At 39.7% G+C, this 13,332-nt stretch overlaps 1 protein-coding gene across 4 annotated transcripts in view; it reads left to right on the forward strand.

The window, feature by feature from the left end:
• Positions 1-13,332, forward strand: part of CPLANE1 (ciliogenesis and planar polarity effector complex subunit 1) — a 170,529-nt gene that overhangs the window by 137,141 nt on the left and 20,056 nt on the right. For all 4 annotated transcript variants that reach the window (XM_089779416.1, XM_075932522.2, XM_089779415.1 and 1 more), the window contains exons 36-42: positions 1,080-1,197; positions 3,283-3,337; positions 4,709-4,813; positions 5,322-5,414; positions 11,012-11,133; positions 11,386-11,584; positions 12,203-12,444. In XM_089779416.1, the coding sequence (XP_089635542.1) occupies positions 1,080-1,197; positions 3,283-3,337; positions 4,709-4,813; positions 5,322-5,414; positions 11,012-11,133; positions 11,386-11,584; positions 12,203-12,444 (934 nt within the window). The remainder of the gene's footprint in view (positions 1-1,079; positions 1,198-3,282; positions 3,338-4,708; positions 4,814-5,321; positions 5,415-11,011; positions 11,134-11,385; positions 11,585-12,202; positions 12,445-13,332) is intronic.

A 13,332-nucleotide genomic window follows, 5' to 3' on the forward strand; every position in this document is an offset into this window, starting at 1 on the left:
AATTCTTAGTTTCCCACTTAAGCTGTACCTACTTTGCCCCTGCAGTTTTCCTGCAGCATCAGTAGATTATTATCATGACAGTTAAGCATTCTGTTTCCCCTTTGAAAGAGTTAATGACATCAAAGCACAGAGAGTAGAGCACTGCCATGTGTTGTTCTGATGCCTTTAAACTTTGGTTAGAAACACAAACTCCTGAACTTAGCTATTGACACACAAGTAAGAATAACTGATTTCATTTTCAGATATCTTGCTTTAAAATGGCAAGGAGTCCTGTGGCACCGTATAGACTAACTGAAATGTAGGAGCATACGCTTTCGTAGGCAAAGACCCACTTCGTCAGATGCATGACATCTGACGAAATAGGTCTTTAAAATGTTATCAGTTGTTATCATGGGCAATGGGTATAAGAGGTGGGGGAAGGCCAGGCATCCCAAATGGCCAGGCATGACTCCTCCCACACTCCACCGCAAGAATGCCTACTGCTTTAGCGTGATTCATGGCTGCGGATGCTGGGGCAGTGCACCCTCTCCATGCTTCAGAGCTAGGGAGGCTGGAGCTGTGCACCACTTTCCTTCGCCATGTTCCAGGGTGGAGCTATGTGCTGCCGCCTTCCCTGTGGTTCTCCAGGGCTGGGAAGGCTGGGGCCATGTGACACCTGCCCTCCCTGTAGTCTTCCAGAGCTGGGGAGGCTTCTGTGTGGGAGCTTGGCTCCTGCGGAGGGCAGGACCTTGGGCAGAAGGGTGGGGGTGGGACTGGGGCCTTGTCTCCCCCAGCCCTACATTCACCCACTGCCCATGATTGTAGTATTTAAGACAATACACTGTCTTCTATTACAGATTTATAATAATAAATGAGTTAAACAAGTTCTTAGATAACCCGTACATTATTTTGATTAGAATTCAAATGTTTTAAGGGTTTGTTAAATATTTTATGAATACCATACCTAGGTTTAATTAGTTTCAATTAAACAGCAGTTAACTCTGTCTTTACTCGCTTAACAATAACCTTCTTAAGGAATATATTATTTCTTGCTTATTAGAAAAAATGCTTGATGTTTCTATTATCTGATACGTTTTTAGGGAAAAGAGACGTGCTGAGAAACAGATAAAAGAGAGGGCAGACAAGAAAAAAGCAAGTGTGACATTCCGCCCAGATGATTCCATTATTAGTACTGATGACATGGAAACTGAGATACAGGTATAAGAAAATAATTAACATTTTCTTTCTTTTTTATTGATTTTTAAATAACGATAAAAGAGAAGCAATGAGCACACATTTAATATAAACAAAACCATGCTCAACACCTCCTCCATCTTTCCAATACTTCTTTAGTGATCTCATGTATCTTTTCTTACTTGCATACTTGGATTTTCCTCTAAGCCAGAGATAAATCCCTCTTTTACCAAAAGAAATTCTTCAGGGTATTTTCATTACTACTATCTTGTGTTGTGTGAAGTAATTTCAATACCAAGCCTATAAAATTGGGACATGAGCTATTCCCTTTTCTAAGGATAAGGGTTTTTTGCTCAATCAAAAGAAGTTACAATCCAGAAAAAAAATTACTTGGCTTGTATTTATGAAAAATCCCCAAAGTGATTGTAATTCTGATATAGCTAGTAATTTATTCCATAGTATTTCTATGACATTTATAATCACTTGTCCAGAAACTCTCTAATGTTTTTTAGGTCATTTTTATTTAAAACTTGCTTAAGTGTGGTAGTACTGTATTTTAATTTAATATTCACATTTAAGGCTCCCACCACTGTACCGTTGTATGTATTTCCTTTACATAATTTAGAAATACAGCTGTTCTCACAAAGAATAGGAGGACATCAAGGCTCTTTTCTACAATTGATTTAAAAAAAAAATCTTTGTGTTGCTTAGAGCACTTCAGAACACAATTAGGGAAAAGACAGAGCAAATAAGATTCTGCTATAACACTATATATGTAGTTTAGCTTAGTAGTCACAGCTGGGCAGGGTTGGCGGTCAATGGGTCAGGTTCAGTAAGCAAGAGTCGATCGAAGACAAGCCAGGGTCAGAGACCATAGGTCAGAGATGGGCAATAATTTTTGGTGGGGGGCCACTCCAAGGTTTTGAAAGTGATCAAGGGGTGCACTTTTCTGTGGAGGAGGTGCAGTCTCGGATGGAGGTTGCGTGCAGAAGGGGGCACAGGGTAAGGGACTGGGGTGCAGGAGCTGGTGTGAGGTTTGGGTGAAGGAAGGGGTTGTGACCTGGGGCAGGCAATTGGGCTGTAGGGTCTGGGAGGGAGTATGGGTACAGGAGAGGATTCTGGCCTGGGCGGGGGGGAGCCTCAAAGATGAGGGTGCAAAGTTTGAGGGGGAATTGTGACCTGGGAAAAGGGGGTGCAGACTGCAGAGGGTTTTGGTGGTGACCTGGGGCAGGGGAATGGGGTTCAGGATCTGGGAGGGGGTATGTGTGCAGGAGAGGGACCATTTGTTGTTGTTGTTTTTAATTTATAGATGAGTAGAAACAAATAGAAGTGGCAATAGAAAGAAAAAATGAAGAAATACTGATTAGTATGATAGGTAGTGGACTCAGCACAACAGTAGCTTAACCTTGTCAAGTTTGGTGTCTGGCGTTTTGATCTACAGTCTAGGCAGAGGCTAGAAATGCCAGTGACATATGAATCTGTGACCTATAAAATCAACCAAACAAAAAATCCTCTCTCATTGTGGGCTGGATTTTGACCTCAGTTAAACATATTTGTGCAGTCAGAATAACTCCATTGGAGTGAATGGGTTTTTTCCAAGACTGGCCAGACTTTGACAGAATCCTCAATATTTGATTGTAAGGGTACATTGCAACTTCGCAGAGCTGTTGCATGTGTGTGAGGAACATATAGTGAATGTGTAGCTCTGTCCTTTTCTTTTTTTTCAAATACCTCTCAAGTGGCATATTAAATTGATGGTGGAAAACTATGTAGGTCTATGTATATGTAAAGATCTGTAAAGAACTAGATTAAACTCAGATTAGTTAAAATGAAAAAAAAGTTAAAAAAAAAAAAAAAGGTCAAAAGTGACCTTTGTTGTTGTGAGAAACAGCCTAAATGTGTCTTCCAAAAATCCTTTAAAGAGGGAGTTGCATGCCGACTGGCACTTTAGTACAGGAATAATACTAAAATTAAAGAGGAGGAGTGGGGAAAGTATGTTTTTCTAATGAGTGTTTAAATTATTTCTAAAAGTAAACATAACTTTATTTAAAAATTGTCATCGTCCAAAAATCCTGTAACACTGTTGTGATGATTTTTTTCTTATGTCAGGATCAGCAAGCAGAATCCAGCAGTTATCATGGAGATAATTTTCTCATTTTACCTGGTATGTTCATGCATTTTTTTTTTTTTTGTAAAAATTCTAAAATATTGAGCCCTCGCTTTTTTTTTTCTCTTTCCTCCAGAATGGTTGTTAGATATCGTACAAAGACTTAGCTCATTGGTAAAATTCTGAGTTCCTACTTTGAAAATGTTTAACTGTTTGCCAGGCTGATTATAATGAAGAGTAATATTCTCACAGTGGTTGCATTCCAACATGAAGACATCACAAAATTGAAGATGCAACATTACAAAATGTAGATTAGGGAAAACACCTTCATGGCTTCCAAGATTTCCACAAAAAAATCATGAAGATCTCTGCTAGTTCATGATGATCTGTGACATAAGGCCAGTTCTCCTTGCACTGAAATTTTGAAAGGTATTACCAAAACAACCATACAAAAAATCCTATCAAATTTAGAGTCTGTGGGCTGGATTTTGACCTCAGTTAAACATAAATGTGCAGTCAGAGTAACTCCATTGAAGTGAATAGGGTTTTTCCAAGTTTACAGCAGAATAAATTTTATAATTGTATAATGTTTATAATTGTATAATGTCCCTGCATTGTTTGTCCCCTAGAACACTGCAAAAGAAAGAGAAAACAAAATGAGTGGGAGGTTGGGTGTTCATTACAGTGATTATGCTAACTGTACTTGTTGAGGAAAAATATTTTTTCAAGGTTTATAAAATTTTTCTGCAGTTTAAATAAAAGAGGTATTATTCCACTTTTACTGAAATGAACATATTGATTATATAGAATACAGGGTGTCTCAAGAAGCAAATTACCTAGGTTATTCTGAAAATGATCTGTCCTCTATCCGGTCAAAGGAGCAAGAGTGCATGTGTGGAAAAATGTGGCCGGTGTACTCTTTCCAACTCATTAGTTCAACATCAAATTTAGTATTGCTAATAGAAAAAAAGAGAGGAAAATCCATTTCCTGACCATGGATATTAGACAGATAGTTGAATGCCTTATCAAAATACAAGTCAAAAATAAGAAGAATAAATCAAACATATATGTAAATATATTTTTCTTTAAAACATGGAGACAAGTACAACTTTTTATAATATATAATAAAAAGTATTTAAAAGTTACTAGGCCAAATTCAGGCTTTGTCTAAGTACAACCACATAGATTTCAGTGTAGTTGGATCCTTTTACATAAGGTTTGAAATTGGACACATATTTCCACCAATATTTTTATAAAGTATGTTTTCTGAAATAGTTGAATTTCTTCTAAGTTAAATACTGTAGAACAGACACTAGAATTATAGCAGTTACTTAATTTGTCTCATATGGCTAGTTTATGGTATATTTCTCATTTAAAAATAATTCTTATTCTAATTGTGGACAATGATTATATATTTCCTTATTTTAGATACAATTGGAGAGGCTATTACTACTTCAGCAGGCCTACATTGCATGGCTTCCACAATGAAAAAACCTGCAGAAACTCAAGATGCAAGCACAAATACAGATACAGGTAAAATACCGCTTGTAATCTGTTAGTGGTTTTATACTATTGCAACCAATTTTTTTCTAAATCTGTTTTTATGTATTAGTGTTTTCTCATTTTGATATAATTATAAAAAGCTTAAAAGTATTGAATATCTTGTTAATTTTTAGCATTTTAATCTTATTTCAAATAATAAAACTATAAAAGAGAAATCCCTGTTCTTAAAGATATTCAAATAAACATACAAAAATTCTTCTTGAAATAAAGAGATTTTCCTGAAGGCCAAATCCTGCCGCCTTTTCTCCAAAAATACTGTTGATTTCATTTGGTATTTTGTCCACATTTTTACTTAGATTTAGAAGTTAGAACTTAAGTTTAAATTTTAGACAGATTCTGCTTACTTCCCTTTGATTATATAATTTCTGTTAATGGATAGTAAGTAAATGTTTTCTTTATGGGTTTCTGCTCTCTCAACTATAACATTTGTTCCTGTTATAGTAATTGATTTTGATGTTATTTTTTCATACCAAACAAGTTCTCAAGTCAAATCAGGATATAGAAACTGGTTCTGAAGACGTATTACCTGAACATCTTAGGAACCAACCAATCATCTCTGTTCCTACAACAGGTATGCCTTCTGTCTATCTTTGTAATTCTGTGGGTTGTATGGGTGTTCTGTAAACACTTTTGTATTATATAATGTTTTCAGTAGCTAAGTGGAGAATATCACACAGAGGATATAAGTTTTACTCCAGTTCTTAAAATCTCACTGGCAGTGATTTATAATATGAAAATGTTGATTTTGATTGCATTCCATGACACACTAATCCACATTTTTGTTGTCCTGCATTAGCAGATACATTTATGTTTTTATACATATCTATTAGGGATGTTGAAATGTGCTTAATTATATAATCATGTAACTGCTGAAAATTTCAGCAGTTACTCGGGGAGGCAGCTGCACTGGAGGGTGGGGGTAGAGGTGTGGAAGCCAGTGTGTGTGGGGAGATGGCTCAAAAGCCAGCTGTCCCATGCACTGGCTCCTGCCTACTAGGGCTGGCTCTAGGTTTTTTGCTGCCCCAAGCAAAACGTTTTTTGGCTGCCCCTTCCCCCCCTTTTTCTTTTGTCCGGGGAGGGTGCGTGCGCAAAGGCAGCTTGCACGGCTTTCTGTGGGTGCGCGCGCAAATGCAGCTTGCGTGGCTTCCTGGGGGTGGAGCACGCGCTTCAGGGGGAGCCCAAACCCTGGGGCATTTTCGTCTCCTAGGAGAGCACCAGGGACTCCCCACATGAGGAAAATGGGAGGTCAGGTTCATCCATAGTAAGTCAGTTAAAGACTTCCAAAGCATGCAGCTGTTCAAATCACCTAGTGCTGGAGTACCAGTCCCGCTTCTCACTCTGCAAAGGGATTTTATTATTAGAAGCCTTGTAATCACTCAGACTCCAACCCCAACACATAAGCTGTCCAACTCTTGGTGTCCATGGGCAAGAATCATCCTCACTATGGAAAGTAGGACAGATTACAAAGGATGAATATAGGCAAACAACACAGGAATGCAGGGGCAAGATTAGAAAGGCAAAGGCACAAAATGAGCTCAAACTAGCTACGGGAATAAAGGGAAACAAGAAGACTTTTTATAAATACATTAGAATCAAGAGGAAGACCGAGGACAGGGTAGGCCCACTGGTCAGTGAGGAGGGAGAAACACTAACAGGAAACTTGGAAATGGCAGAGATGCCTAATGACTTCTTTGTTTCAGTCTTCACCGAGAAGTCTGAGGGAATGCCTAACATAGTGAATGCTAGTGCGAAGGGGGTAGGTTTAGAAGATAAAATAAAAAAAAGAACAAATTAAAAATCACCTAGAAAAGTTAGATGCCTGCAAGTCACCAGGGCCTGATGAAATGCATCCTAGAATACTCAAGGACCTGATAGAGGAGGTATCTGAGCCTCTAGCTATCATCTTTGGAAAATCATGGGAGACAGGAGAGATTCCAGAAGACTGGAAAAGGGAAATAAGAACAACCCAAGAAACTACAGACCAGTTAAAGCGACGAGGAGTCCTGTGGCACCTTATAGACCAACTGAAGTGTAGGAGCATAAGCTTTCGTGGGCAAAGACCCACTTCGTCAGATGCATGACCAGTTAGTTTAATTTCTGTGTCAGGGAAGATAATGGAACAAGTAATTAAGGAGATCATCTGTAAACACTTGCAAGGTGGCAAGGTGATAGGGAACACCCAGCATGGATTTGTAAAGAACAAATTATGTCAAACCAATCTGATAGCTTTCTTTGATAGGATGACGAGTCTTGTGGATAAATGAGAAACTGTGGATGCGGTATATGTAGACTTTAGTAAGGTGTTTGATACAGTCTCACATGATGATATTTTCGGTGAACTAGGCAAATACAACTTAGATGGGGCTACTACAAGGTGGGTGCATAATTGACTGGATAACCGTACTCAGAGAGTAGTTATTAATGTTTCACAATCCTGCTGGAAAGGTATAACAAGTGGGGTTCCGCAGGGGTCTGTTTTGGGACCGGCTCTGTTCAATATCTTCATCAACGATTTAGATATTGGCATAGAAAGTACGCTTATTCAGTTGGCAGATGATATCACGCTGTGAGGGGTTGCGACTGCTCTGGAGGATAGGGTCATAATTCAAAATGATCTGGACAAATCGGAGAAATGGTCTGAGGTAAACAAGATGAAGTTTAATAAAGACAAATGCAAAGTGCTCCACTTAGGAAGGAACAATCAATCAGTTTCACACATACAGAACGGGAAGCGACTGTCTAGGAAGGAGTACGGCAGAAAGGGATCTAGGGGTTATAGTGGACCACAAGCTGAAAATGAGTCAGCAGTGTAATGCTGTTGCAAAAAAAGCAAACATGATTCTGGGATGCATTAATAGGTGTGTTGTGGGCAAGACACGAGAAGTCATTCTTCCGCTCTACTCTGCACTGGGTAGGCCTCAGTTGGAGTATTGTGTCCAGTTCTGGGCACCACATTTTAGGAAAGATGTGGAGAAATTGGAGAGGGTCTAGAGAAGAGCAACAAGAATGATTAAAGGTCTAGAGAACATGACCTATGAAGGAAGGCTGAAAAGAATTTGGGTTTGTTTAGTTTAGAAAAGAGAAGATTGAGGGGGGACGTGATAGCAGTTTTCAGGTATCTATGTCATAAGGAGGAGGGAGAGAACTTGTTCATCTTGGCCTCTGAGGATAGAACAAGAAGCAATGGGCTTAAATTGCAGCAAGGGAGCTTTAGGTTGGACATTAGGAAAAAGTTGCTTACTGTTAGGGTAGTCAAACACTGGAATAAATTGCCCAGGGAAGTTGTGGAATCTCCATCTCTGGAAATATTTATGAGTAGGTTAGATAAATGTCTGTCAAGGATGGTCTAGACAGTATCTGATCCTGCCATGAGGGCAGGGGACTGGACTCGATGACCTCTTGAGGTTCCTTCCAGTCCTAGTATTCTATGATTCTATAAAATAAGACAGTTCAAAGGGATTAAGAGAACTTTTGTTTCAACTCCCCAGATCAACTTTCCAGAACAAGACAGGTACCAGACAACAAACCCCACTAGCTTTGGACCTATTCCATGAGCGCAGCCCTGTGCTTCCTCCTTCAGGGACGGACCAAACAGCCTCTGAAGCAGGGTGGATTGATTTAAATAGATTTGATTTAAATATCTAATTTTAATCATGATTTAAACTGGCAAGCAGAAAACGTTTAAATGAGCAATGAATCATTTAAATTATACTTTTAATATATTTTCCTAAAGGATGGTTGAGTCTTATTGATTAGCAACCTTTAAAACAGGTTGATTTACAACTAAATATAACCTTTATGCCAAATTTGGTGCTTCTGTTTACTAACCAGGAGAATACACTCAGTACAGCTTCCAACTAAATAAAAACTCAAATAATTGTATAACTTACATGTAATCGGATTCTTAATTTTTACATTTTTATTCTATTACAAAATGGTATGTAATAGGAACACTTAAGAGACAGGTTTTAACCCATTTATTATTTGCTAAGTAGGGGCTACATTTTAAAAACATATGATTTGCATCTACTTCTGTCTGAACGGAAATTCTATTGAAAATAAAATCAGCATTTAATTTTTGTATGAAATAAAATTACCTTAAATGTGAAGGACACATAACAAAAAAGTATCCAAACACATTTTGCATCTAAAATTAATGTATTAAACAGAGGAAATATCCATAGTGAATTTAACAGATCGAATCTAGTCATCATGATCTTCAAGATGTTAGAACACCCTCATAAACAGTTTTTTACTGAGCGAAGAGAAAAACAAGTTTTTCTGGTTCATCTACTGAGTTTTGCAAAAGTGAATGAATTTATCATTGAATTGAACTGCTGAATAAACCAAAGTGATAAAAAACATTCTCTCTTCACCTGCAGAAGAAGTTACTGTTAATGTAAACACTGGTTCTGGGTACTTACACTAGTGAACTGATAGAATTTCTTAAACGTTGACAGGAGACATGTTCTATTTAAATTTTTAATTTAATTAATAAGTTATTTAAATAGGTTATGATAAATTTAGGCTATAACAATTTTAAATTTAATTTTAAAGGTATATTATTTAAAACAAAACCTATTTAAATGGGATCACAATTCCAATTTTAATAAAGCTCTCCTGCCCTAGACAGGAAGGGACTTGGAGACACAGGCATTGGGAACACCAGAGTTCCCCTTCCTCAGACAAAGGGAGACGGAGAATCACCTGGGTCCGAGGCAGGGGTGAGGTTGTCAGGACACAGCACAAGGATGCTGGGTTCCTGGGCGGGGGGTGTGGGGGGAGAGAGGGTTCAGGGCCCAGAGATGGGGGAGGAGAGATTGTTTAGAGAGCCAGACAGGAGATGGGGATCTAGGTGAGAGGTGGCGGATGGGTAGAAGAGGAGACAGGGTCCCAGCAGGGTTGCAGTGGGCCAGGAGGTGGGGTTGCTAGGCAGAGGCAGAGCCGGGGGAGATAGCGGGGGGCATCCTGGGACAGTGGGCAGGGGCACCCAGGCCGGAGGGTTTACATGCAGGGGAGTTGCAGAGGAGAGAAAACAGGCGGGGGAGGGGAGGCGGAGCTGCGGGGAGCGGACCTGGGAGAGGGGTGTGGCCGACCGCGGAGGCACACAGGCGCGGGGGCACACTCACAAAGGTGAAGAAGAGGCCGCCTTCCAGGAAGCACCTCAGCAGGGGTCACGCCTCAGGGCTGCCCAGCACCCCGGGGCCAGGCGCAGGCTCTGGGCGCAGGGTTCCTAGCCTGGGGCGGCCTCTGCAGGGCTCCCGCTTGGGGGATGAGGCCCCGCTGCAGCGGAGCCCCAGTGCCCGCCGAGCCCCTGAACTCCCCTCCAGTGAGCTAGCTGCTGGGAGCAGCCACCATGGCCGTGGCCTGCCCTGCCAGGCTCAGTGTCACCAGCTGAGGCCTCCCTGTGCTGTGGGTCAGGCACCCTGCTCTCCCCGCACCCTGGGGCCAGGTGCAGGCTCCGAGCAGCCAGGCACGGGGCTCCCAGCTTCTCTGCTCCTCCTGTGGGCCGGAATGCTGCCCCTGGCAATGTGCTGCACCAAGCACCTGCTTGTTTTGCTGGTGCCTAGAGCCGCCATGCTGCCTTCACCCTGCACTGCTGCCTTTAATATAGCGAGGGTGGGGAACTGTGTGTAACCATGCACATTAACCAGACTTATTGAGTAGCCATATAAATGGTTACACTTTGACATCCCTAATATCTGTCATTTCCTGGTTACTGCCTTACTCAAGTTTTCCACTTACTGGCAGGAACAATATTTCCCGTGATCTGGCATGGATTTTTCAAGAAAGGGTTTTGCCAACTCTTTAGTCATTTAAAAGGCTGGTGCGCAGTGGGGGGGACCTGTCGTGAGCTGGGAATCTGGTCCTCCTCCCATTGAACTTCAGCCTTTTAAATGCTGGCTCTTAATGCATTTAAAAGGCAGAGTCACAAATGGTTTACCTCCCAGGGTCTGGAACTAACCCTGTTGCGATTCCCCCACTTATCAACTAATTGACTAGTCAATGGAAATTCCATTGATTAGTTGATTAAACCAAATTTAACATCCCTAAACAGAAGCTTTCCTTGATTCTGAGTTAGTACAATCTATTTCCAAATTGTTTTTCTAATATGCCAGGATTACTTACTGTATGTGGTATTCCTGACCATTATTTCCTTTCTCATAGAACATCTGACTTCAAGTGTTCCTCAGATGTTGCCACCAGACATGTATTTAAACTTCAGATTCCACACAGAAGTAAGGGAGACACTTTTACCATCCTCAGTTTCTGATACTGCACCTGATGTGGTTAGTACTCAGAAATATTTTCTGATAATACAGTTATAACGTGCTGTATATAACCAGATGTGTTAGTTTGGGCTTGTCTCAACAGCATGGACAACATAGAAGAATGATTCCATTTTAGCCAGTGTTTGAAATGAACAAGTATCTCTTTCGGCTAAAAAAACAAAGACAATGGATTAGAAAAGGAGACAGTTAGCCCCAGTAGTACTCAGAATATATATTGTTTAATTCCTTTTAATTTTTCCTGCGATTCAGATTGGACACAACTATATCAATGTGATTGACATTGAAGAGAGTGATCTCTTGAAGGATTTGCCTGTTATAGCTGAGTCCGCTGAAGAGATAATTACCGCACAACAACATGAGAACTTCACAATTCCATCTTCTGCAAAGCTGCATCACATGGCAGCCTCTGTTACCAATGCAATTCCACCTAATGAATTTCAGAGGCAAGGTAATAAGTCACTTACTTACTCTTCTATTTTTATTTTTTTTATTGAAAATAATTACTCTCAAAAACCCTTCATTGTAGCATTGTTACACTTCCACACAATAGACCTTCTGTTCCCCCAACTTAGAGGCCATCTATCCTGCCAAAAAAATTCTACAGAATTCCCCAATACTTTCTCTTCAAGGTCATGTCTCTTCCTGATAGATTCTTTGATTCTTCAGTATTCTCACTAATGGCAGCCTCCTGTAGCAGAGTCACAATTCTGTGGTATTCAGAAGTGTAGAAGGGAAGGAACAACTTGTGAGAAGGTTCATGCAGTTACAAACCTGAATACTGTTTTGACAGAATTGACACTGTGCATCTCCCAGCTGTTCCTTACAACACAGATAGCTAGAACTTTTTCAGATCCTGGGATGGAGGAAGTGGTGACTGATCCCATTCTCCATGAAGGGAGAGATTTATTCACAGAAGGACCATTTACAATATGACTTCTGAAGGGATGGTTCCTGCACTTCTCCAACCCACACCAAAAACATCAGCATAACTTATACATAGGTACCTATTATTTAAGAACTTACAGTTCACAGTTTTATGTTTGTTTTCTTTTATTATTCTTTTGAGATGACCATCAAAATATATTGATCCCAGTGCAAGAAGAGGATATAAAAGTAGATAGTGGTAGAGATAATCTAACCTGGAACCTACTGCATGATGATGTCAGCATCATTCATTCTGAAGGACTGTCAGCTAAAATCATTAGCAAAGAACACTTTTGTACAAAGCTGCAGGAAATGGATATACAACTAAAGGCACTGCAGAACATAGCAGAAAATATGGAGAAGGATTTCAGCAATACTAAACTGGTGTGTTCAGGCTTTTCTGTTTTTTCCTTTCAATTAAAGTTAGATTTTACATTTTGTAATGACATTTCTGTATACTTTACTAGAGAGAATAATGGACTGTCAGTTCATGTATAGTGCTAGATCTTTTGGTTTCCATTGTTACTTTGAGTGGTCTAAAACTTTAGTTTGGTATAAACTGGCAGAGCTCTGTTAAGGTCAGCTAAGGAGCTGGCCCAGCATGTTTAGGTACCCTAGAATTGTGGGGATTTTAAAGACCAGTTGCTGCAAGTTATGAAGGAGACCTCTTTTTGGCAAGTTTTAGAAAATTCTTGGCAATGATAGCTGCATATTTGGTTTTGCAGAATGATTGAATTTCTGGAAATCTTTTACCATTCACAATGATGGTTATTAATGTTTTTCAGGGATAACTTAGATGCCCATATTATTCTTTTTATCAATTTAAATATAATTTGAGTATATAAATTGCAGTATATAAAACCTAAGAAATACAGTTTCCTATATGCCATGACAAAACGTTAGAACTCAAGCAAAACTTTTGGTTTCTCTTTATGGTACATCGAGTTTAATATTCTTACAAGTTTTCCATCTATAATGTGCTGAAGTATAATTATCTGTAAATAACAAGAAAAACAAAATACACCTGTAAAGAGTTGCTTTGAGAACATCAGATGAATGCTACTAAGCATTATTTATTATTTCAGTCAATTTAAAAGTATAATTGCAGTTTACTAGAAAAAGGAAGTGACTTTATTGATCTGAGCAAATGAACTCTGCTTTCAGATGGCCACGGTTTTAGGTTAATCAGCTTAATGAGCATAGTTTTACTGACTTCAACAGAGCTATGCTGATTTACTCAACTGAGAATCTGGCCTAGCACGTAGTCTGGAA

Source organism: Pelodiscus sinensis, chromosome 6, assembly GCF_052426305.1.
Source record: "Pelodiscus sinensis isolate ZL-2025 chromosome 6, ASM5242630v1, whole genome shotgun sequence".
NCBI classification, from domain to species: domain Eukaryota; kingdom Metazoa; phylum Chordata; order Testudines; family Trionychidae; genus Pelodiscus; species Pelodiscus sinensis.